A 24664-nucleotide genomic window follows, 5' to 3' on the forward strand; every position below is an offset into this window, starting at 1 on the left:
TTTCCCCCTAATAGCAGAATTTGAAGTAGCTTAATTAGGGGTTTTTTGGATCAAGAATAGGAAGTTTAGGTAGAAGGGTTGAACTTGATGGCCTTAGGTCTTTTTTCAACCTTATGAACTATGTACTATGTAAGAGTAACTTTCAGTACCCACAATGACAGAAAAATAAGTTTAAGAACACATATTTCTTGTGCATTCAGATTTGTACAAATTTTGCACAAATTTCCAAAAACCAGGAGGGGACACCGACGAAACCAAATGAAAACAAAACAGAGAGCTTCGAATTTTCGTTTGCATTTTGTTGGTTTTTTTCACACTCACTTGCTCTCTCTCTCTCGCACACACACACTCACACTCACCCTCTCTCTCAAGCTCTATGATATAACACGTTTCATGACAGCTGTAAGAGGCAACATTAGTTTTTCTATTCAAGCCATTGTTTGCTAATTTTAGTGAATCTTATTTCTCTCCCACAGCAGTAGCACAGACTAACTTACTCACTAACATAGAAGTTCAAAAATAACAAAAAATGTATAGTGTGTCTCGGAGCTCCCGGAAAATATTTTAAAAAACTTTGCATTTAGGGTGCTATTCTGCAGAGGGACATCAGGGGCTTTTATCGGTGGCGACTAACTTAGGAAGAAAGTCTAGGTAATTGTGGTAGTGTGTTCCTCTGCAGGATACTCTCACAGCAGGACCGGACGCAGTAGGTTCAGAATAAAGTCAGTTTTATTTCACTCTGCAGCCTCTCAAAAGCCGACTCTTTAACTTTCAGAGACTGCCACTGGTCTTTAACTTCCATAAGCGTTCTATTGGGAAACCATCAGGTGGCTTCCAGTCCCAACCTAGAGACTTCTCACGCTGACCTCTCCCTCGGGTTCAAAACTGCAGCACTTTCCAAACCCAAGTGATAAGTCTCCATGATCCACCTGTTCAATGCAGACAGAATGTTAAAGGCCTGACTCCCTGCTCATGTTTTGAGGTTTTAACCCCTGGTGGCTTGTTTAGAGGAAGGGTTTATGCACTCCATCACATGTATTGCAAAAAAACTTTACTAAGAGAGGTAAAACCCTTACTTTGCTTAGCTTATCATAGCTAATATTGTACCCTTAATTCTTTTTGCGAATATTTGTAAGATATTTCAGTAGATTCTTCATAATCTCCTTATTTTTCAAACTGTATATAATTGGATTAACAAATGAAGTTCCCATTGTATATAGAATAGACATTATCTTACTATCATTTGAAGTTTGGCCATTAGAAGGAAACATATAAACCATTATTAGAGTTCCGTAGTACGTACACACCACTATCAAATGCGAGCTGCAGGTGGAGAAGGCTTTCTGTCTCCCGATGGTTCCAGAAATTCCAATGATGGTGATAAAAATATAGATATACGTGAAAAGGATAAAGAAAAAAGGGGAAAGAAGAAAAGGTATTCCCAAAGAAAAATCTACAAGTTCCACAATGGTCGAATCTGAACACGACAGTTCCAGCACGGGTGCGAGATCACAGAAATAATGGTCAATTATATGAGGACCACAAAAGTCTAAATTGTTCATTAACAGAACGATTGGTAATATGACAATAAATGCTGAAAGCCAACACAAAATAATGAGTTGGAGTTGAAGCCTGAGATGCATAACAGAGGTATAATGCAACGGGCGGCAGATGGCTAAATATCGGTCATAGGACATCACAGTGAGAAGAAAACATTCAGCAGCAGTTAAAACACAGTGAATGTAAAACTGTGTGATGCAGCCGGTAACGGATATTGTGCTTCCTTCATTAATTATGACATGGAGAGTATTAGGAACTATATTTGTGGTGAGCAGGATATCAGATGTTGATAGCTGAGTGAGGAAGACATACATGGGAGATTTCAAACTTGGAACATTTGCCACCAATATAATTATCATCAGGTTCTCCACCAACGTCAAGATGTAGATCACAAGGAACAGAACAAACAGAACCAAGGTCAAAATATGGTGGCTCCTAAATCCTAAGAGCATGAACTCTGTTACTTCTGTATGGTTGACAAGGAACATTTTCTAGAAGTAAGTTCACAAAAAATGGATAGTTTTGCTATCCCAACTAACACTGCAAGCAGTCTCCTTTTCCTGACACGTAATTGTAATGGTTTCAGCTGTAAATTAGAGGAGATTCTTGGTTAGCAGAGACAAGCGTAAAGAGATCATTCATTTTTATATTATTTATGTGACTCAACTTGTATCGATAACAATACAAACTCATAACACCAAAAAAGGACGTAAAGCTAGAACAAAAACATTTAATAAATAAGATAAATCAAATATGTAAGTCCCTATTGAATTTGATGTCACAATGTAGCAAATACCACAACTTTTTGTTTTTTGCTGTAATGAACACTTTGCCCTGCTTTAAGTGAAAATTCCTTTCCTCAGCTCCTAATGGATGGACTCTTGTTCTTTGTACAGTCCTATTAATGGACATCAGAGAGAGGCTGATCATGCCCTGTATGTGATGACATCATACCCCCTCTAAAATGCCTTTTTATGAATGTGAACTCCAGGCACCTAGAAATGAATTGCACATTCACTTGGACAGAGGCAAAATTATATTTACATCTTAACCCTTTTCGGCCCTATGTCGGAATATATCCAACAAAATATTTTACCGATTGTGGTCCAATGTCGGATTTACTAGTTGACCATTAGGTGTCGCTACTATAGAAAAAATATTTTACAGCTTGTGGTTCAATGTTGGATTTCCTGGTGACCACTAGATGTCGCTATTATAAGGAAGAATTTGCCATATTATTAGTATAGAGAGATTCTGAATGTGATTTTAGTGATGAAGATGATTATAAAAAAGTTTCATACAAAAACAATATAGAGACTAACATAATATATGGTTTTAGAATAGTATTTCATAATTGTTTTGTAGTGATAAGGAAATGTAACTGAACTTGTATAAAAATGTGTTTTTTTCAGAAAATTAAATTGGATCTGCTTGGCGCACTTAATGAAAATCTATTGGACTGCAAAGGGTTAATGGACCTTACAGCAGCTTCCTGACATTGTACACTGTTGTAAAGTTTAGTTCCCACAATTATCTCCAAGTCCTTTTTCGTTTGATGATTTTCCTAACACAGACCCATTTAAGGTGTAATTTGAACATTAATTTCCCCCCAAAAAATGTAGAACTTGCATTTGTCAACATTGATCCAACTTGCATGGAAAGAGCTTTTAGTTATGACTGCATTACTTTACCTAATTGTATGGCATCTGCAAACAGTGACACATGGCTTTCAATATGCACTGCAAGATCATTAATCAAGGCATTAAATAACAGAGGCATTATATTTAAAAAAAAAATCATGTCTATTGGTCTATATTTTTACTCACCTTAGAGTCTGCGACTGTCCCAAAACTGTTTGGAAAATAGAATTTAGGTATTAAGAGAAATCTGCAAGTTAAACATGTTATTTGGAAATCAAACAGATAAAAAATGTAATGTGTGATACATGAATAATATAACATATAATATAATATATATATATACATTTTTTATATAAATATAAAAAAGACAATTCCTCAATTACTATAAAAAATTTACAGTAACTTCAAATGCAAAAAATATAGAAAATATTACAATGTTGGTTGTTAGATCAGGTTAATATTAACATGATGTAAGTAATATAATTTCAAAACGCACAAAAGTGAACTTACATTATTATCTTATTGGAGTAAGAAAACAGATAAAGTATGAAATGGTAGTGAGACAAACATAATTGCCGTGGATAATAAATGAATTATAAATTGTAGTTCTAACCCAACTTATTTCTTGTTTAAATACTTAAATTTTGTCCTTAAAAAAAAAGAAAAGGTCATTCTGGAGACTTCATTTGGATCTCCAATTAAATGAAAATATGGTTAAAATGTTGTAGATATTACATCCAATCAATAGGAAATTTGATTTCATTTCATATGGTGGCAGATATGACCAGGGTGCCTGGACTAATGCCGCCATTCCTTTTTACCTACCTATTTTTTTGGAAATGTCGCCCATCGCATTTTCCTAGATTTTCCAAGATCTTTAGCACGGGATATATCCTCAATTCTCTATTCCATTTTCAATGAACCCTTCATGAATCAATGGACAACACAGGTTGTTCTATTAAATCACAAATTCAAATGTTCAAAAATTCAGTTTCTCCCCACTTTCGAGATGGAACCAGAAATAGAGATCGGACATTTTTAATGAAGATTTTGCATGTCTTCTCCACACGTAATGCAAATGCATTAAATAAGCTATAGCTGCTTTAAAGATTTTTATATCGTTTATAAATACACACGGGAACCGTGATGTGACTTCTGTAAAAGGCCACCAGGGACAGTTATTGAAGAAAGAAACCTCAACAGACGGATTAAACAAATAGCATCATTCCAAAAACTTTAGCAAAATCATTGTGTCCTTTTACTTGGTTTAAATAGAAATACGCTGGAAATGTCATTAAATTGTTAGCTATGCAGTAGAATAAATTCCTCAGACTTTTTGTGAAAGGAACAGAATGTAAATGTTTATCGATACTGAATGTTTTTGGGGTATTTTCACTGGATTGTTAGTCCTGAGACTGTGAGTTGGACGAAACCAAGAGGTCAGCTGACTACAGATTTAAAAAAAATCACTCGCAATTTCTCCACACTTGACTGCAGGAGAGATGAGTATAGCTCGGAGGTTCTCTAACTTGTGAGATTTGAGGGGGCTTGCAAGCAGGGCCGGGATACCAGGAAATTTCCCGGTGGGCCAGTCGGCCGGCAGACCAACCTTCAAAACAGCCGCTGAGCGACTGTGAGCGGGATTGAAAGCGGCACACAGGCTGCCTCCTCCGGACGCTGGCGCCTAATAAGGGGGTCGGTGTGCATACACCATGCCGCCCAATGGCAGTGCCTCAGCACTTCGTCCTGCGTCTTAAAAGGGGTGGGACGAAGATCTGAGGCATGGCCATTGGGGGGCACGGTGCGTGCACACCGGCCCCTTTAACCTCATGAATGCCGGCCTCCACCCGACACCAGACACCAGAAGCAGTGGTGAGTCGGGGAGGTTGTTGTGTGTGTGTATCATATGGGGGCTTAAGGCTTTTCTGGAGGCAGAGTGCCCCATGATATGCCTTTTAACCCCCTTTATGCCACACTGCCTCTAGAAATGCCTTTTAACCCCCTATATGCCACTCTGCCTCCAGAAATGCCTTATACTGCTATATGCCACTTTGGGACTATATATATATACTTTGGGACTATATACACCACTATATATCATGGGACAGAGTGGCATATAGGGTGTTAAAAGGCATATCATGGGGCAGAGTGGCATATAGGAGTGTATAAGGCATATCAGGGAGGGAGAGTGGCATATAGGGGGGTATAAGGCATTTCTAGGGGCAGAGTGGCAAGCCTGGGGGCAGATGTGCATAACTGGGGGCAGGTTGGCCGCACCCTAAAATTTTGGTGCTTTTTTAAAGAAAAAGTTTTTTTCTTTAAAAAAGCACCAAAAAAAACATGCTGCCACTCTGTCCCACCCCCCGAGATATGCTGCCACTGTCCTCCCTCCCCGAGATATGCTACCACTGTCCACCCCCCCGAGATATGCTGCCACTGTCCTCCTCCTCCCCCCGAGATATGCTGCCACTGTCCTCATCCTCCCCCCCCGAGATATGCTGCCACTGTCCTCCTCCTCCCCTCCTCCCGAGATATGCTGCCACTGTCCTCCTCTGCCCTCCTCCGACTTACCGGAGCACATCCAGTGCCGGCACCTGAAGTTGTATACGCGTATTGCGTAGATGTCCCCCGCCGGCCCCGCAAGACACCCGGGATTCTGCTCCGGTAAGTCGGGGGGTGGGCAGAGGTAAAACGCATCTGAGCGTATCGGGGAGTAGGATGCAGGTCCCCTGCACCGCTGCCTGCCCGGCATGTCCCGGGCGTTGGGCGCTAGACCCTGAATATAGGCCGCACCCCCACTTTAAAGACTTAAAGTGGGGGAAAAAAGTGCGGCCTATATTCGAGCCAATACGGTAGTTTAATCAATCACAGCTTTTATTAAAACTGAAAAAATAGTTTACATGAATTAATGAAGGAATAAAAGTTTCTTACAAGAACATGGTGAAGAATAATGTGATCACTGTTTTGTTCCACTCAATAAAATGGTCGTTTTTCATCTAAAAATGTTTGCAGTAGCAAATGTTTTGATTCCATTCTGTGTAATGCATTTCATTTATTAGGGCCTTTGAACACTTGTGCTTCCTGGCATTTTAATACAAATAATGTGATAAAAAGAATGTTTTATAGTTATTTGTGTGGTAAATAGTGTGACTCGGGTATAAGGGGTGCGTGTGGGTATAAGAGCTCGGCCGCGAGATAAACTATATGGGGCTGGTCAAATGTTTCCAGGGCTGCTTTTCCCAGTCCGGGCCCTGCTTGCTTGCAATTCAGGTATACATTTTACAACTCCTGGTATATGTCACTTCCATATATGTGTAGCAACATCTCCTGAGTACAGTGATATCACCCATGCATGGGTTTGTCAGGTTATTTGGGGGCTAAAAGGCCACATTTGGGATATATACATTTCAGGTTTTCAACTTGGAATTTTGACATCTGGTCCTACTGCCCCCATGTCCTAATAGGGCCATCTTTGAAGCCGGCCAATTCAATTTACCCCATCAAACCATATATTTTTGAAAACTAGACACCACAAGGTATTTCAAATTCTGGTATTTTAACCCTTTCGCTTTACGAATTCTACCACTAGCCTTTTCCAACATTTCTGGTGGTAATTTTGTAGTATTTTTTTTTATTACACAAAATGTACTTCAGCTATGAATTTATATCTCCTGGTATGTGTCACTGTCAAACAAAACCCCAGTATGTGTTTAGCAACATCTGATGAGTACAGTGATACCCCCCGTGCAAAGGTTGTTTGGGAGGTAAAAATGCCACATTTTCAAAGTGCACATTTTTCAACTTGGAACTTTGACATCTGGTCCTTCTGCCTCATATGCTATTTGGGACATCCTTGAAGCTGGCTAATTCAATGTACCCCATCAAACTATATTTTTTAAAAACTAGACACTCCAGGATATTTCACATGATGGTATATTAACTCCTTACATGCACTAATTGTACCACCATCCTTTGTCAAAGTCTGTTGTAGTAATTTTTTGTGTGTTCTTTTTCACACACATTGTACTTTACTTCCCAATACGTGTTCAGCATCATCTCCTGAGTACAGTGATACCTTCCATGCATGGGTTAAAGGCCCCATTTGGGAGGTGTGCTTTTTTCCCCTATTTCGACATCTGGTCAGTCTGTGCCTATGCCCTATTTGAGACATCTTTGAAGCTAGCCACTTCAATTTACCCCATTTACATTGTTTTAAAGAAGACATTGCTTGAGTATTTGAAACACTAGTATTTTAACTCCATGTCCATGTCAGGATCTTTGGAACGACACAGTGCTAGTTTTTGCTACATTTTCTTGGGACTGGATGTTAACCCTTATGGGGAGATCACTGCATAATTATTTTTTTAAAACATATTTTACTAATCACATTGTGATCAGAAAGCTGGGCTCCTTTAACTTGCATGGTCGAATGCAGTACCTGTATCTGGACAGACCCTCTTGAGAACTTGTTTAAACGCAGTGGTGCTTGTGAACGCCCTCCGGAGAGGTCACAGTGAGTCCTGGGGTGGGTTTTCAGTGTCGCTGAATGCTTTGCTATCTTTGGTCATTAACTGACTGTTTTTACATTTACCATTTAAGCTTAGGATGCGATCCAGGTATAGCGCTATATATCTATATATATATATATATATATATATATATATATATATATGAAAGCTCTTTTAAATCAGGGGCATCTGCTGCTATACATTGTATAGTGGATATTGATGCCTTACAGAGGGGCCACATGGGCCCCTGCTGCTTATCTCGGTGTTTAAGTGAAGAAAGCAATCTTAGATTACTTTTTAAGTCTGTTTAGTGCCATGACGTGCCACGCACATCATTGGTTGTTAACTGACTGTTTTTACACGATGTGTCTGATATGTCACTGATCTTTTAGGGGTTAAATTAAAAAATACAAAACAAAGGTTGTGAGTTTTTTTGTTTTAGCAGGGAGGAGGAATGCTGTGAACAGATTGTAGAGGGTCAAGCAGAGAGGTTTTTTTTTTAAGCAAATATACTCCAGCCCGCCCTCTAAGATCCAACAATGACCTGCTCCTTGCATCTTTACTCATCACCTCCTCACATGCCCGCCTACAGGACTTCTCTCGCGCAGCACCAACCCTCTGGAACTCCCTTCCCCGTGCTGTCCGACTCTCACCAACTCTACCCTCCTTCAAACGCTCCCTAAAAACCTTGCTCTTCAGGGAAGCCTACCACTGACATAAACATCAAAACGTCTCTCTCACCCACTTATAACCCTTATCTCGCCCTACATTAACGTCATTCACTACCATGCAGTCCTCACCTCCTGTTTCTCACCCCTTATCCACCTAGATTGTAAGTTCCTGCTGGAACAGGACCCTTCATCCCTCTCGTATCTGTATGTCAATTGTTGTATTGTATCGTTATCTGTTACCTTTTCATCTTTGTACAGCGATGCAGAATCTGTTGCCGCTTTATAAATAAAGTATAATAATAATAATAATAATGATAATAATAATAAAATTAGATCCATGTTACAGATTTATTGGAAAGTGGTGAAATGTGAATGCATAAGTACAAAAGGTATCAGATACAAAATAAAACTTCATTTTACATCAGCCGCGATCTATGTCAAAAATATTATATGGGTAAGATCATATGTAGACTAAAGGACAGGAGTCTGGAACATATTACATACATTCTTAATAAAGCGGAGCACTGTAACAGTACATTTTTACAAGAACATAGTGGAAAAGCAGAAGGATTGAGAACATGGGTCCTAGAAAGGATACAGTTGAGTCTAAGAGGAGTCCAAAAAATATTGGTAAATATTATGACATATACATGATATATTTTAGATAGATCATACATAAATATCCCCATGATTTGGTATTTTTGTTAAGAATGTATTACCCTTTTCTTGTTTTTTTTTTTTTGGTGTGAAAGGATAATATTTTAGTATCACCTCACTCATTTAAGTTTCCACTTTAGCATTAGCTTATATGATGCTTTTTTGTCTCCAGGCTTTTTGAAATACATTCAATCAGAGTTTTCTTAATCTCCTGATTTCTAAGACTGTATATGATTGGGTTGAGAAATGGCGTTCCCATTGAAAGTAGGAGTGAGATAAGTTTATTAACGGTAGATGATTGTCCTTTAGAGTGAAACAGGTAAATGGTTACTATAGTCCCATAGAACGTGCTCACCACAGTCAAATGTGAGCTGCAGGTGAGGAAGGCCTTCTGCCTCCCAGTGGTGCTGGAAATTCCAAAAATAGTTATAAAAATATAGATGTATGTGAAAAGGATAAAGAAAAAAGGGAAAAGGCCAGAAGGTATTCCTAAAGCATTTTGTACAAGTTCAAGAATAGTATTATCTGAACAAGACAACTCCAGCAGTGGTTCAAAATCACAAAAATAATGGTCTATAACATAGGGTCCGCAGAATTGCAAATTGGCTGTTAGTAACATAATGGGAAACGATACAAGAAATGCTGAAGTCCAACACAAAATACTGAAATGTAATTGAAGCCTGAGATTCATAATAGAGGTGTAATGGAGAGGCCGGCAGATGGCTAAAAAACGGTCGTAGGACATCACTGTTAGGAGATAACATTCAGCAGCGGTAGAAGTTCCATGAAAGTATAGTTGCGTGATGCATCCAGAAATAGAAATGATACTTCCTCTATCAATTATCACATGGAGCATGTTGGGGGCTATATTTGTGGTTATAAGGATATCACACAATGATAACTGAGTGAGGAAGAAATACATGGGGGATTTCAGACTCTGAAACGTTGCCACCAATATAATAATCATCAGGTTCCCAACTAATGTCAAGATGTAGATCACAAGGAACACAACAAAGAGAATCCGATTAACAAACAGGGGGTTCTGAAATCCCAAAAGCAGAAATGTAATGCACTTTGTCTGGTTGGCTGATAACATATCCTACGAGCAGGAAAAAATAGTTAGTATTTGTGGATTTTTAGAAGGTGACTCATTTTCTTTGCCCACTTAGAAAAAGATGTCCAGTGGCAGAAGCTTTTGGGAACCCCAAGGTCCTTCTTCAGCATTCCGTACATTGAGTTCTCAAAAGCTTAAGTTAACACCTTTTCTGCACTGTTCAAATTAACGGCATTTACCATTAAGGATGCCATCTCCTATTGGACAATTATGGCTATATTTATAGTTTCCTATAGTATCCTTATTTAGGTATTTTGCATGCAATATAATCATATCTTTACCCTTTACTAAAATATGATATAATTATATATAGATTTCTGTAATATTTATAATATTATAATATCTTGTCACCGACCTTTGTGACCTATGTAATCTCAGCGAGACCAGAGGGTGGGGAGGAGAACAGCAGATGAAGAAGCATACTTAATAAGAAAAAAACGGATATATCACCGAAATACAATTTGAAGGACAGGACATAAGTATTGGGACACCTGACCATTATACCAACAGGAACTCTGATGACATCACATTCTAAATACATAGACATTAATATGAAGTCGGTCCCCCCCTTTGGGATTTAAAGGAAGGATGTCCAAGTAATTGTTAAAAAGTGGTACCAGTATTCAAGTAGATGAGTACTATTGTATGTCAAGTGTCTACCTGATCTAGGAGTGGATGCCTGATACATTATCCATAACCTGGACAACGATGGACCACGTACCTCAAATCTGTGATACTGTCATTCTTTGGTGGCGTTGTCTGTTGCTTAATTGGAGGCTATCTTATCTGGAAGCTTGATAATAAAAATATCATTGAAAAAAATTAAATATGAAAAAGTTAAATATAGAAAAATATTGAAAATCTGATTAAAGGAAGAGCCTCTTAGATTTAAAGTCCGCTACAAGACTTCCTAAAGTAATGAAATATTTGAAGTATGATACAATCCAATTTTGTTAAGCATCAAAATCAAGACATCACTGGAAGATTTTTGTAACCATCGATGTGGGGGATATGCTGGTATTGTCTAAGCACAGTATGTATGAGTAAATATATTCATAATCACCCATAAAACCAGAAGATTGATCAACTTACCCGAGTTGTCCCATTAAATAATTAAATTCATGGAGTCTCCCTTCAAAATTACAAAATTGTGGCAATCGGTATGCATTTATATCTTTTCTAGACACGCATGGAAACTGTGATATGCTGTCTGTAGGACACTAGGGACAGTAAACACAAAGGAAGGACCATTGCGTATAGGGATGACGGCAGAGAACAAATTGCCCAATTTCAGTAATAAGTTATTTTTCAAAACAAATATTGATGTTCTCTGAATACATTGAACCAAATTATTTCAAATATAATAATGGAATAAACCAATCAACAAAACAAGTGAACTCTTTATAGCAATTTTGTTACAGGCCTAGCAAAAGAAGAAGAAAAAAAAGAAGTTAATTTTTGTTTTAAATGAATAAACATGTCCAATCCCTCCCTTTCTAACGCTTCTATTTTGCTTTACAGAGAAGATCATTTTGGAGTCCGGTTACACCCAGAAAAGACAGAGGGCCCTTCAGCTACCATTGAATTCTTGGGCATAGAGCTGGATTCGGTTGTAATGGAGTGCCGTTTGCCACAGGATAAGCTGGAGGTTTTGAAGTTTGAGGTTGCACAGTTGAGGACCTTCAATTGCGCCAGCTCCAGTCCCCGCTCCGCAAGCTTAATTTTGCTTGCCGGATTATCCCTACGGGCCGTATTTTCTGCCGTCGCCTGTCCCAAGCGACGGCGGCCATGCGGTCCCCACACTATTATATTCAACAGCAATTAACAGATATGTTAAAGGCTGAACTTGATGGACGCATGTCTTTTTTTCGGCCCATGTAACTATGTAACCTGGCAGCCAAGCACATGGCTGACTTGGGTTTCCTTTTTTCATCAGTATAATGGGCGCTCGTTGTTTCTGGAGAACGGTTTGTCTAACACTGACCTCAGCCTCTGGATCTATGCTTCAGGCGCTATGGGTTTTGGGGCATTCTTTTAAGGTCGTTGGTTGTTTGGGTCCTGGCCCAACAAATGCGTGCAGTCTTATCCACTTATCTAGCATTTTTGGAATTATTCAGAATAAAAAAAATACTTTTTGGTGCAATAACCTTGGGGTGGTCCAGACGATCAAAAAGATTTCTGCGTCATTTTCTCTGGTCATTTCTTAGCTTAGGCAATTAGCCCTCCACTGTCTTGAACTGAATTTGTGGGTTGCCAATTCCTTGTCTTGGCAGCAAAGGCAGCATTTCCATTTGTCGGCCCCTGAGACAGAAGGGAAGGCTACAAGTTATCCTGACTCTGCATATCATTTTCCTCAAAAACGGACCCAAAAAGGTAAAGGATTGAGGGTGTCCTTGCTGCCGGGTGTGCCTGGTGGCTGCCTTCAAGGTATTCATATCTGTGGGACCTGCTGGTTATTACTCGCTATTGGTCCATTTGGATGGCTCTCTCTTTTTCCTTTATCTGTTTTTCCCTGTCCCCAGGAAGTGCTTGCCGCATCTTGACCTCCTAACATAAGAATGTGGCACTCCTTATATGGCAGCTAGATGTGCCACATTGGGCAGTAGGAACCTGCTTGCTTCTGTTCCTACGTTCGTCCTCACCTTGTGAAATACGGCTGATAGACTGGTCATTGCCTTTTTGACATCTGACAACATGTCGCTGTTGGTGCTGTTCTTGTTGTGATGATTGTCATGCTCCATGGAACATTGTAATGCTTAAAAAACAAAATAATAATAATAATAATGGGTTTCTGGGGATTGAGATGGTCACGGTTGTCGGACCAGGTCTCCCATGCCGTAGTCTCTGTGCACCCCCATGTCTTAATCCTGCATCTTGGGTGTAACTATCTATGCTCTGTTCACTCAGGAATCCACATTGTAAAGGCCTATCCCTTACAAAAAAATTACTGCAGTTTTTCTGAAGTAATACTGCTATTTTTTGGACATGAAAAAACTGCAATACTGCACTTTTACTGCAGTATTACTGCACATTTACTGCAGTTTTACTGCATTTGTATGTAACCCCTCAAGGGATTTTAGTGACTGCTGCTGTGTCACTGACTCACCTGCAGTTCTTATGGAGTGACCAGCAGATGGCGAACTGCAAAGCACATGGCTGAGGTGAAAAAAGGGGCCATTGGAGTTTGGAGACAGGAGTTGAGAGTTGGATGCCAGAGGTGAAGGACCCTTGCTGAGAGAGAAGGAGAGTGAGAGAGGCCTAGGAACAGAGGCCTGCTTGAAATCCATGCTCAGAGGAGAGTTGCAGCATCCTGGCAGAATCTTCCAGCAGACAGTCAGAGATACAGAGCTGTTTGCAGCAGAGTTGGCAGTGAAGAAGTTAAAGGCTGAACTGCCCTGATTGCAGGTGGTAGAGTGGTAAGCCTAAAACCTCTCCCCCTGTCTCCACAACAGGGCACCCTGAATTTAGCCACACACCAATAAAAGCGTTTGATCTCCAGTCCCACTGACATACTGAAGTTTCCAATACAATTCAACTCATACTGTGGAGTAAGTTACTCATGGGCCCCAACTGTGTTATGTGCACCAACTAAAGGTACCCAGCGGCCACTAGGGCGAAGATTAGGGTGGGCCGCAGTGATTGTTGTGGGTGGATGAACCTTGTATTGTATATTTCATTTCTGTATATTTTATTCTAATATATTTCATGTTTTTCTGTTGCATTTATGCATAGTGTTTTGCTGTGCAATACAAAGTTAATTTTAAGTTAGCCCTGTGTCAGTTTTATTAATCACTCGGCTATGTTCCCAGCGGGAGCTCACATCCATACCCTGGATGCTCCGTTGGGTGGAGGCACTGCCACAGTTATGTATCCCAACTCCCAGGTAGCGGAGGCTCAGGATTGGCCTGCAGAGCACAAAGAGGTAACTGGGATAAATGACCACAGAGATATTGGTGGGTCTACACAAAAACCCGTTACATGTACTTCACTGTACTGCAGTTATTTTTGTACGGAAGTACAAATGCAATAAAGCTGCAGTACATTGAAGTACAACTGTAGGTTTGCAATATAAAAAAAAAAAGTGCGGTAAATGTGCAGTAAAACTGCAGTACAGTGAAGTACAAATGCAGTAATACTGCAGTAAAAGTGCAGTATTGCAGTTTTTTCATGTCCAAAAAATAGCAGTATTACTTCAGAAAAACTGCAGTAATTTTTCGTAAGGGATATTCTATCACTCTTACATCAGTTCCCTGGCGTAATGTTAGAGAGGTCCAAGGTAGTCTCTAGGCTGTTTTAGAGTGGGGCCTATTCCCATCAGGGCGTGGAGACAGCTGGAACAGTACTATTTCCCTTTGATTCCCATGATTCGGATATAATTTGGTAAATTTGTTAAGAATGTATTGTCCTTTTCTTGTTCTTTGGTGTGAAAATATTTTTTCTTTCCATTTTTTTTTTGGGCTCCACTCCCAATAAAGTTTGTGTCGCTTTTCATACTATTTCGCTTTGCAATTAAATCTCATTGTAATTGTCACAGTCCCGGGTCCCGGGAAGCAGGGGGAGGCCAACGCCCGTGCGCGACAGGCATCGGGGACTGGTGTTGCTTCCTCAGGTCCCGGCAGGCACGGGCAAGCTAATGCACATGCGCGATGGGCATCACGATCGGTGACTCGCGCCTCTGATGTCGGCAATCGGGGTGGCCGTTCACCAAGGTTGGAGACGCGAGGGTTCCTCCGGAGGTCAGTCTACCCCGCTGCAGCGGGCTGCTCGCCAAGGTGGTGACCCCGGAGACAAGTACTTATCCGATCCCGGCGCATCCATGGTCTCACGAAGAAGATGGGGGCATGACATTGCCGCAAAGCTGGAGGCCCGGTCTTGACGGCCGGCTGGAGCTGCAGCGGTGACGTGATCTGGGGGCGGGGCTTAGGTCTGGCACCGGATTTAAAAATCCGGAAATGCTCACTCCAGTTACCCTGTTGCGGTCTTTGCTGTATGTACTGTGCTGTTTAGTTACCTGGATAATTTTGACCCTTTGCTTGCCTGACGTCTCTCTTGCCTACCTATTCTGATTTGGCTACCAATTTGGCTCGTCTGACTAACCTCTCTGGATCTGGACCCCGGCTTGTATGACTACCCGATTTTATGTACTGACCCGGCTATCCTGACTATTTCTTTGGCATCTACCCCTACCCTGCGGAGATCCTTTACTGGATCCTTCTACGCTCGTCCTGTACCTTGTTGATCCAACTCCGTTCCTATATTACCTACGTCTACCTGGCCTCCTTGCTGTTAGGATCATCTAAATCCTGGGGCGCTGCTGCCGAGGGCTTCTCCTTCAGCAGTAGTACTTTGGGTGGAAAAACTTCCGCGGCGAGTGCCAGTGTGGGGGTGGTAATTACCACACATACTCGATTATAAGACGACCCTGATTATAAGACGACCCCCGAAAATGTGAATATTAATTTAGGAAAAAAAAGAAAAAGCCTTAATATAAGACTACCCTATAGGAAAAAAGTTTTACTAGTAAATATTAATTCACATGTAAACTATTTTTTTCATATTTAATAAAAACTATGATTGACAATCTGCCCCCAGTTATGCACATCTGCCCCTAGATTTGCCTTATACCCCCTATTTGCCACTCTGCCCCCCAGATTTGCCTTATACCTCTTATATGCCACTCTGCCTCCCAGATATGCCTTTTAACCCTTATATGCCACTCTGCCTCCCTGATATTTCTTTTAACCCCCTAATTGCCACTCTGCTTCCCTGATATTCTTTTTAAGCCCTATATGCCACTCTGCCTCCCTGATATTCTTTTTTTTTAACCCCTAAATGCCACTTTGTCTCTAGAAAGCCCTTATAGCCCCCTATATACCACGCTTACCCTCCCCCAACTTACAAGTGCTTCCCTAGACTTCTCCTCCGTGCTTCAGATTCCTTGGTGTGTAATGAGGGCAGCTGGTGGAGGTCTGCACGATGTGCACAGACAACCTCCGCTGCTGCTGCCGGCACTCTTATGAAATGAGCACCGGAAGGTCATGTGATGTCATAGAAGCCCCGGCAGCAGTGGAGGTTGTGTGCACGCATCGCACAGACCTCCTCTGGCTGCTGGAGAGGAGGAACAGGTTCCTCTGCAGTGCTGCGGGGGATCTGGATTATTGGTTCATTCAGACCTGGAAGAAGCTTGTGTAGTGAAACAATTGTTGGTCTCGTTGTGTGTGTGGGTTCCTGATATTATGCTGATAGTTATTCCATTTTTTGAGCAGCTGGTTAAGCACTGAGGCACCAATGTATGTTGATCTGATGCTGATCTGCTGAGGACTTTGGATGCTATAATTACCAACAAATTGTGAGATGGATAACTCCGTTCTGGATGCACTTTATTTTACCTTAATAGGATATAGGAATTCCAGCCACATGTTGGCATTTTATCTAAACCATCAGTGGATTGTGGGCTTGTGGGCTTGTGACTACAGCCCACATATTTTGAGAGGCTCTGTGTGGGGCTTAATGAGGCCCTGGAGCATCATGCAACTAAAAGGGCAAATTTCTGCACCTTTATAATATCTGGATATGATGATGATAATTTCAAACTATTGGGAACTTTGTGGATTAACTTGGTGGTGTGCTTCAACATATTTTATCCACGCTTGAATATATTATTTGTACACTATGTGGACAAAAGTATTGGGACACCTGACCATCATACCAACAGTGACTTTGATGCCAGCACATTCATTCTTAATATATAGACATAAAATATATATATATATATAGTTGGTCCCTTCCTTTGCTGCTATAACAGCTTCCACTCTTCTGGGAAGGCTTTCCACAAGATTGTGGAGTGTTTTTATGGGAAGTTTTGCCCATACATTTGTGAATTCAAGCACTGATGTTGGACAAGAAGTCCTGACTCACAATCTCCGTTCCAGTTCATTTCAAAGGTGTTTGATGGGGTTGAGGTCAGGGCTTTCTGCAGATCAGACCAGTTCTTCCACACCAAACTCATCAAACCATGTTTTTATAGACCTTGCTTTGTGCACTGGGACACGGTCATGAATAGAAAAGGGCCTTACCCAAGCAGTAGTCAAAATTCAAACACTATCTGATTAGGTACATCAAGAGATCTCCAATGATGAAATGCCATACAAAGCAAGTTTGAGATGCTTACCAAGAATGGACAGCAGCATCATAACCAACAACCTCTCTGGTATGTTTCGGCTTTCCTGGGCCTCATCATCTCTTGTGTTTAGAGGGATACCAACCAGACCCCACTGATGAGGCTCATGAAGGTTGAAAGGTAGGTCTGGAGTTGTTAGTTCCCTTACACAAAGGAATTTTGCCTCACATTTGTATATGTTGATGGAAATGTTCCCTTTGTAATGGCAGAAAGGTGAGTCCAGATTTTAATGTTTCTGCTCTAAGGTTAGAATACCAACCGGACCCCACTATGAGGCTCGTGAAGGCTGAAACGTAGGTCTGGGGCTGTTTCCTTGTTGTCAGGAGCCATGGAAGTTTTGTGGTCTTTCTACCTCCCCATGGACAATAGATAACTACTGCTCCTGTCTCACCTGTTGCTTGTTATGGCCGTCAAGTGCCTATAAATACCTGGACATGCTCATAGCTCAACACAAGAGCATTGTGTTTCTGGCCGTGTTTATATTTCATTAAGTACAATAGTTTTGCTTACCTGAATTTTGACTCTTGACATGGACTTTGACATTGGTTTGCCCCTTTGCACTGTGATTGAGTTAGATCTTACAGACCCCCTTGCAGCCTGCTCATTCTAGAGAACACCTTGCCTTCTTCTTGTCCCACATTCCCCCTGGCCACTTGCTCGTCTTGCAGAATGCCTTGATGTCTGCTTGTCCGACAGACCCCATTTCCACCTGCCCCTACCTGCCTTCTCTACAGAACCTGATATTGTGAGCCTATTCTTAGATTCCTGGTGTTTTCCAGTTGTGTCTACAGATGGCACCAAAGAGAAAGCCAAAGGCTAAAACAAACAGCTCAACACAGCAACACCTGACTGCCTCCAGCCAAGTTCAAAGCCCAATCCTGCCCCTTCACAGGTACTTCAACCTGACCAGAGCCCCTGACACTTGTGCAGAGACAATTTACATTTCAATTTTGGACTTATTTATTGTATATTTAGTACAGGTAGACTAAAGAACTTACACAAGACAACATGATTTTTTGGTATCACCTCACTCTTTAGCATTAGCTTACATGATGGTTTTTTTTGCCTCCAGGCTTTTTGAAATACATTCAATCAGAGTTTTCTTAATCTCCTGATTTCTAAGACTGTATATGATTGGGTTGAGAAATGGCGTTCCCATTGAAAGTAGGAGCGAGATAAGTTTATTAACGGTAGATGATTGTCCTTTAGAGGGAAACAGGTAAATGGCTATTATAGTCCCATAGAACGTGCTCACCACAGTCAAATGTGAGCTGCAGGTGAGGAAGGCCTTCTGCCTCCCAGTGGTGCTGGAAATTCCAAAAATAGTTATAAATATATAGATGTATGTGAAAAGGATAAAGAAAAAAGGGAAAAGTCCAGAAGGTATTCCTATAGCATTTTGTACAAGTTCAAGAATAGTATTATCTGAACAAGACAACTCCAGCAGTGGTTCAAAATCACAAAAATAATGGTCTATAACATAGGGTCCGCAGAATTGCAAGTTGGCTGTTAGTAACATAACAGGAAACGATACAAGAAATGCTGAAGTCCAACACAAAATAATGAAATGTAATTGAAGCCTGAGATTCATAATAGAGGTGTAATGGAGAGGCCGGCAGATGGCTAAAAAACGGTCGTAGGACATCACTGTTAGGAGATAACATTCAGCAGCGGTAGAAGTTCCATGAAAGTATAGTTGCGTGATGCATCCAGAAAAAGAAATGATACTTCCTCTATCAATTATCACATGGAGCATATTGGGGGCAATGTTTGTGGTGAGCAGAATATCACACAATGATAACTGCGTGAGGAAGAAATACATGGGGGATTTCAGACTCGGAAACTTTGCCACCAATATAATAATCAGCAGGTTTCCGACTAACGTCAAGATGTAGATCACAAGGAACAGAACAAAGAGCATCCGATTAACAAACAGGGGGTTCTGAAATCCCAAAAGCAGAAATGTAATGCACTTTGTCTGGTTGGCTGATAACATATCCTACGAGCAGGAAAAAATAGTTAGTATTTGTGGGTTTTTGGAAGATTAAGTTGAAGGTGATACATTTTCTTTGCCCAAAGATGGTCAGTGGCCAAAGGTCCCTTCTTCAGCATTCCATCAGAAGAAGATACATTTGAGTTCTCAAAAGCTTAAGTTAACACCTTTTCTGTGCTGTTCAAATTAACGGCATTTACCATTAAGGATGCCATCTCCTATTGGACGATTATGGCTATATTTATAGTTTCCTATAGTATCCTTATTTAGGTATTTTGCATGCAATATAATCATATCTTTACCCTTTACTAAAGTATGATATAATTATATATAGATTTCTGTAATATTTATAATATCATAATATCTTTTCACCGACCTTTGTGACCTATGTAATCTCAGCGAGACCAGAGGGTGGGGAGGAGAACAGCAGATGAAAAAGCATACTTAAAAAGAAAAAAACAGATATATCACCGAAATACAATTTGAAGGAGAGGACATAAGTATTGGGACACCTGACCATTACACCAACAGGAACTCTGATGACATCACATTCTAAATACATAGACATTAATATGAAGTTGGTCCCCCCCTTTAGGATTTAAAGGAAGGATGTCCAAGTAATTGTTAAAAAGTGGTACCAGTATTCAAGTAGATGAGTACTATTGTATGTCAAGTGTCTACCTGATCTAGGAGTGGATGCCTGATACATTATCCATAACCTGGACAACGATGGACCACGTACCTCAAATCTGTGATACTGTCATTCTTTGGTGGCGTTGTCTGTTGCTTAATTGGAGGCTATCTTATCTGAAAGCTTGATAATAAAAGTATCATTGAAAAAAATTTAATATGAAAAAGTTAAATATTGAAAAATATTGAAAATCTGATTAAAGGAAGAGCCTCTTAGATTTAAAGTCCGCTACAAGACTTCCTAAAGTAATGAAATATTTGAAGTATGATACAATCCAATTTTGTTAAGCATCAAAATCAAGACATCACTGGAAGATTTTTCTAACCATCGATGTGGGGGATATGCTGGTATTGTCTAAGCACAGTATGTATGAGTAAATATATTCATAATCACCCATAAAACCAGAAGATTGATCAACTTACCCGAGTTGTCCCATTAAATAATTAAAATTCATGGAGTCTCCCTTCAAAATTACAAAATTGTGGCAATCGGTATGCATTTATATCTTTTCTAGACACACATGGAAACTGTGATATGCTGTCTGTAGGACACTAGGGACAGTAAACACAAGGGAAGGACCATTGCGTATAGGGATGACGGCAGAGAACAAATTGCCCAATTTCAGTAATAAGTTATTTTTCAAAACAAATATTCGTGTTCTCTGATTACATTTAACCAATTTATTTCAAATATAATAATGGAATGAACCAATCAACAAAACAAATTAACTTATTAGGCCTAGCAAAATAAGAAGATAAAAGTTAATATATGCTTTAAATTAATACACAACTACAATCCCTCCCCTACTTTTATTTCGCTTTACTGATAATAAAGAAGGTCATTTTGGAGTCACTTTATCCTGAGAAAAGACACAGGGCCCTTCATCTACCATTAAATTCTTGGGCATAGAGCTGGATTTGGATGCCATAGAGTGTCATTTGCCACAGGATAAGTTGGAGGTTTTGAAGTTTTAGATGCAAATTTGAGGGCCTTTTGTAGGGTTCAAATGTGCCAGCTCCAGTCCCTCCTCTGCATGCTTAATTTTGCTTGCCGGATTATCCCTACGGGCTGTATTTTCTGCAGTCGCCTTATGAGTCCGCTTATAAGAAGGTCTGGACACAGTGGAGTGGCTTCCTGTAGGGGACAGGAAACCCCTTGTCCCATGAGGGTAGGAGATTGGTTCTGTTTTAGTTCATCGGGCAAATGTTCCCAGAGGGTGTTTCAGTCCCAGCATTGAACACGAGGATGGCGGCCTTGGCCTCTTTCTTTAAGTTTTCAGGTCAGCCCATTCTCATCAAGGGATGTCTGGTTAGACAGGCCCTGCGGGGCTATCAGAAGGGTTTCTGTCTGGTTGACCACCGTTGCCCAGTGTTGTTTGCATTGTTATCTTGCGTCATAGGTATATTACCGGTTATTTGCAAATCTCCTTTTGAAGTGTCATTGTTTTAATTGGCATTTACTTGGGCCGCATTTTGCATCATCGAATTGGTTAACCCTACCTGGATGTGTTTTGGTGGGTTTGCACTGTCGGATGTGCTTTGTTCAGATAATGCAGTGGATATCATTATGCTCAAAAATGGACCAAGAACGTAAAGGTTTGAGGGTGTCCTTCCCGGGCTCGCCCGTGTGCCTGGTGGCTGCCTTCAAAGTATTCATATCCGTGAGACCTGCTGGTGTTCACTCACTATTGGTCCATTTGGATGGTTCTGCCCTTTCCTGTTATCAGTTTATTGCTATCTTCAGGAAGTGCTTGTCGCATCTCGGCCTCTCTGCACCAGAATGTGGCACTCATTCCTTTCTTATTGGGGCTGCTGCTGAAGCTACTAGATGGGGTTTGGCGGATTTGATTGTGTGCTGAGCCAGGCTCTGGGTAACTACTTGTTTCCATTTCTATGTTCATCTTCGTCTTGTGGAATACAGCTAGTAGACTGGTTCTTGCCGTTCTGACTTTTGGCTGTTGGTGCTATCCTTGTTGGGGTGTGTTTCTCATGCTTCATGGGGCTTTGTAATGCTTAAAAAAAATAATAACAAAAATTAAGAAATAACTCTTCCTCATTAGTTTTCTGTTTGATCAGATTGTTTGAAGTGCCAAAGCTGCTTACAGTGTAAACCCGTATTTACCCCTGCTAACAAAACAAGGAGCTCCCTGCTGATACCTGACATGTATTTCTGCAGCAGCCCTAAGACAAGGAGCTTGACAACGCTATAGCAAGCAAAACCCAAAATGTGATGTGTGACATCATGACATCATGTGACATCATGAGTGGTAACGTGACAATGCTTGTGGCATAATTATTCGTGGAAATCCAAGTGTGTCACGACCCTGGTAAGCAGGTCGGGTAGGAGCCCAGTAGCAGGGGATACAAGGGGTTCCGTTTGTACCCCACGAGGCATGACGGTAAGTGGGATGGTACGGACAGGCACAATAAAACACAGCACAAACAGAATACGTGGAAAGGTACTGTATTGATATAGGTGATATGACCAGCAAGTAAAGGCAGTAAGTCTCTAGGCAGGATGCCCACTGGCAGGGCTGACGGATACAGAGGCCCACTGGATAGGCTGACGGCAGGAAGCCCACTGGCCGGGCTGACGGGTACGGAGGCCCACTGGCAGGACTGACGGCAGAAAGCCCACTGGCAGGGCTGACGGGTACGGAGGCCCACTGGCAGGGCTGACGGGTACGGAGGCCCACTGGCAGGGCTGACGGCAGGAAGCCCACTGGCAGGGCTGACGGGTACGGAGGCCCGCTGGATGGGCGGACGGCAGGAAGCCCACTGGCAGGGCAGGTAGCCCACTGGCAGGGCAGGCGGCAGGATGCCCACTGGCAGGGCAGGCGGCAGGTAGCCCACTGCCAGGGCAGGCGGCTAGGATGCCCACTGGCAGGGCAGGCGGCTAAGATGCCCACTGGCAGGGCAGACGGCTAGGATGCCCACTGGCAGGGCAGACGGCTAGGATGCCCACTGGCAGGGCAGGTGGCTAGGATGCCCACTGGCAGGGCAGGCGGCTAGGATGCCCACTGGCAGGGCAGGTACAGGCAGGTAGCTCAGGTACAGGCAGGTAGCTCAGGTACAAGACACGGGTTCAGGTACAAGGCCAAAGCAGAGCGGTCCATGCTCTTCAATGCAAAGGCCCTGACTAAAGGGCAGGTTAATAAAGGCAGGTTCCACTCAGGTGATCCGACTCAGCTGACCTCGTAATCTGATCCTAAACACTCCAGAGGGAGGGGGAGGGTGGCCACTAGTGGTAGCAGCCGGACAGAACGGCAAAAATAATCATGCAGGGTCCGGGCTAGCAGGGTGGAATCCTGACAACGTGGGAACAAGTGATATTTTTCATCCATTTTTTTTAGATGTTTTCACCCAGATCTAAATACTATGAATTAGGGAATTTGGCACAAATGATAATTTGTAAATTCAAGGTTTTTTTCTGTAACGTTTAGTCTTTCCCCAGGAAATTAGCTAACTTTGTGTTTAATTCTTCTTAAAATTATTTGTAATACATTTCAACATATTTTCCTTAATCTCCTGATTTCTCAAACTGTTTATAATTAATATATTAATAACCTGGATTAATAAATGAGCTTCCCATTGTATATAGAAGAGATATTATATTATTATGATTAGATGCTTGACCCTTAGAAGGAACCAAGTAAATCATTATCAGAGTCCCATAGTACATGATCACCACGATCAAGTGTGAGCTGCAGGTGGAGAAGGCTTTCTGTCTCCCGATGGTGCTGGAAATTCCAATGATGGCGATAAAGATATAGACATATGTGAAAAGAATAAACAAAAAAGTAAAAGAAGAAAAGGTGCTCCTAAGGCAAAATCTACAAGTTTCACAATGGTAGCATCTGAACATGACAGTTCCAGCATGGGTGCAAGATCACAGAAATAATGGTCAATTATATGGGGACCACAAAACTGTAACTTGTACATTGGGAAAATGATGGGTAACATTATAAAAAATGCTGAAAGCCAACAAAAACTAACTAGTTGGAGTTGAAGCCTGAGATCCATAATCGAGGTAAAATGCAATGGGGGGCGGCAGATGGCTAAATATCGAAGGAAGCCATTTTCCTTCCCAAATTATCCAAAAATAAGTCGTTTCTCCGGGCTAATTGCATCTGACAAAAAAGAGGAAGCTCATCTGGTTTTTGGTGCGTCGGAACTTAACAATATTTTGATTGGACCAATACATGTTGGGGTTTTCGCAGTAATGCCAATGTTGGTGTCAGGCCCCCAGCCCTTCATCATACCCCTTACCAGGGTCTTCGGCTGGACGCCGTGCTCCATTGTGGGGCGGACTGCATCCCCGTCCTCCTGCAGTGCCTCCCGTGCCGCCAACCACGCAGCAGATCGTTTGGCCATCACGGCCGCGAGGTGCGCCCCCACTCCGTTGCGGGCACACACAATCCCGGCCTCATGCGCCATCTGCTGTGCGCCGCACGGTAGTGCAGGGCAGACAAAATTAACTTTTACTTAACCCCATGGTGGGGATTACATATCCTCACAGGTGAAGATGGTAACACCTGTGAGTCAGTGGGAGGAACCTGGCCTGTAGGATATAAAAACCCTGCTCACCCTCCAGTCTGAGCTTAGTTATTGAGCTTCTAGTGCCTCTTGTTCTTCTCTGTGCCATTCCCCA

General features: G+C 41.5%; 2 protein-coding genes across 2 annotated transcripts; both read right to left on the reverse strand.

Annotated features, from left to right (window-relative positions):
* Window positions 1–1109: 1109 nt before the first annotated feature.
* On the reverse strand, window positions 1110–2048 carry LOC128491694 (olfactory receptor 10A7-like). Its single transcript, XM_053464006.1, has one exon. The coding sequence runs from the start codon at window positions 2046–2048 to the stop codon at window positions 1110–1112; it is 939 nt and encodes a 312-aa protein (XP_053319981.1).
* Window positions 2049–18375: 16327 nt separating this feature from the next.
* On the reverse strand, window positions 18376–24450 carry LOC128491695 (olfactory receptor 10A7-like). Its single transcript, XM_053464007.1, has 2 exons — window positions 24283–24450; window positions 18376–19329 (listed from the first exon to the last, which is right to left on the reverse strand). Exons 1-2 carry the CDS (start codon window positions 24448–24450, stop codon window positions 18376–18378), a joined length of 1122 nt encoding a protein of 373 aa, XP_053319982.1.
* Window positions 24451–24664: the final 214 nt, after the last annotated feature.

Source organism: Spea bombifrons, chromosome 4 (assembly GCF_027358695.1).
Source record: "Spea bombifrons isolate aSpeBom1 chromosome 4, aSpeBom1.2.pri, whole genome shotgun sequence".
In the NCBI taxonomy this organism is placed as follows: domain Eukaryota; kingdom Metazoa; phylum Chordata; class Amphibia; order Anura; family Pelobatidae; genus Spea; species Spea bombifrons.

Coding starts and splice junctions, on each gene's coding strand:
- LOC128491694 (XM_053464006.1), bottom strand. CDS start 2,048: ATGTTCCTTGTCAACCATACAGAAGTAACAGAGTTCATGCTCTTAGGA.
- LOC128491695 (XM_053464007.1), bottom strand. CDS start 24,450: ATGGCGCATGAGGCCGGGATTGTGTGTGCCCGCAACGGAGTGGGGGCG. Junction 19,330..24,282: donor GCGTCCAGCCGAAGACCCTG/GTAAGGGGTATG, acceptor TCCTGCTCGTAG/GATATGTTATCAGCCAACCA.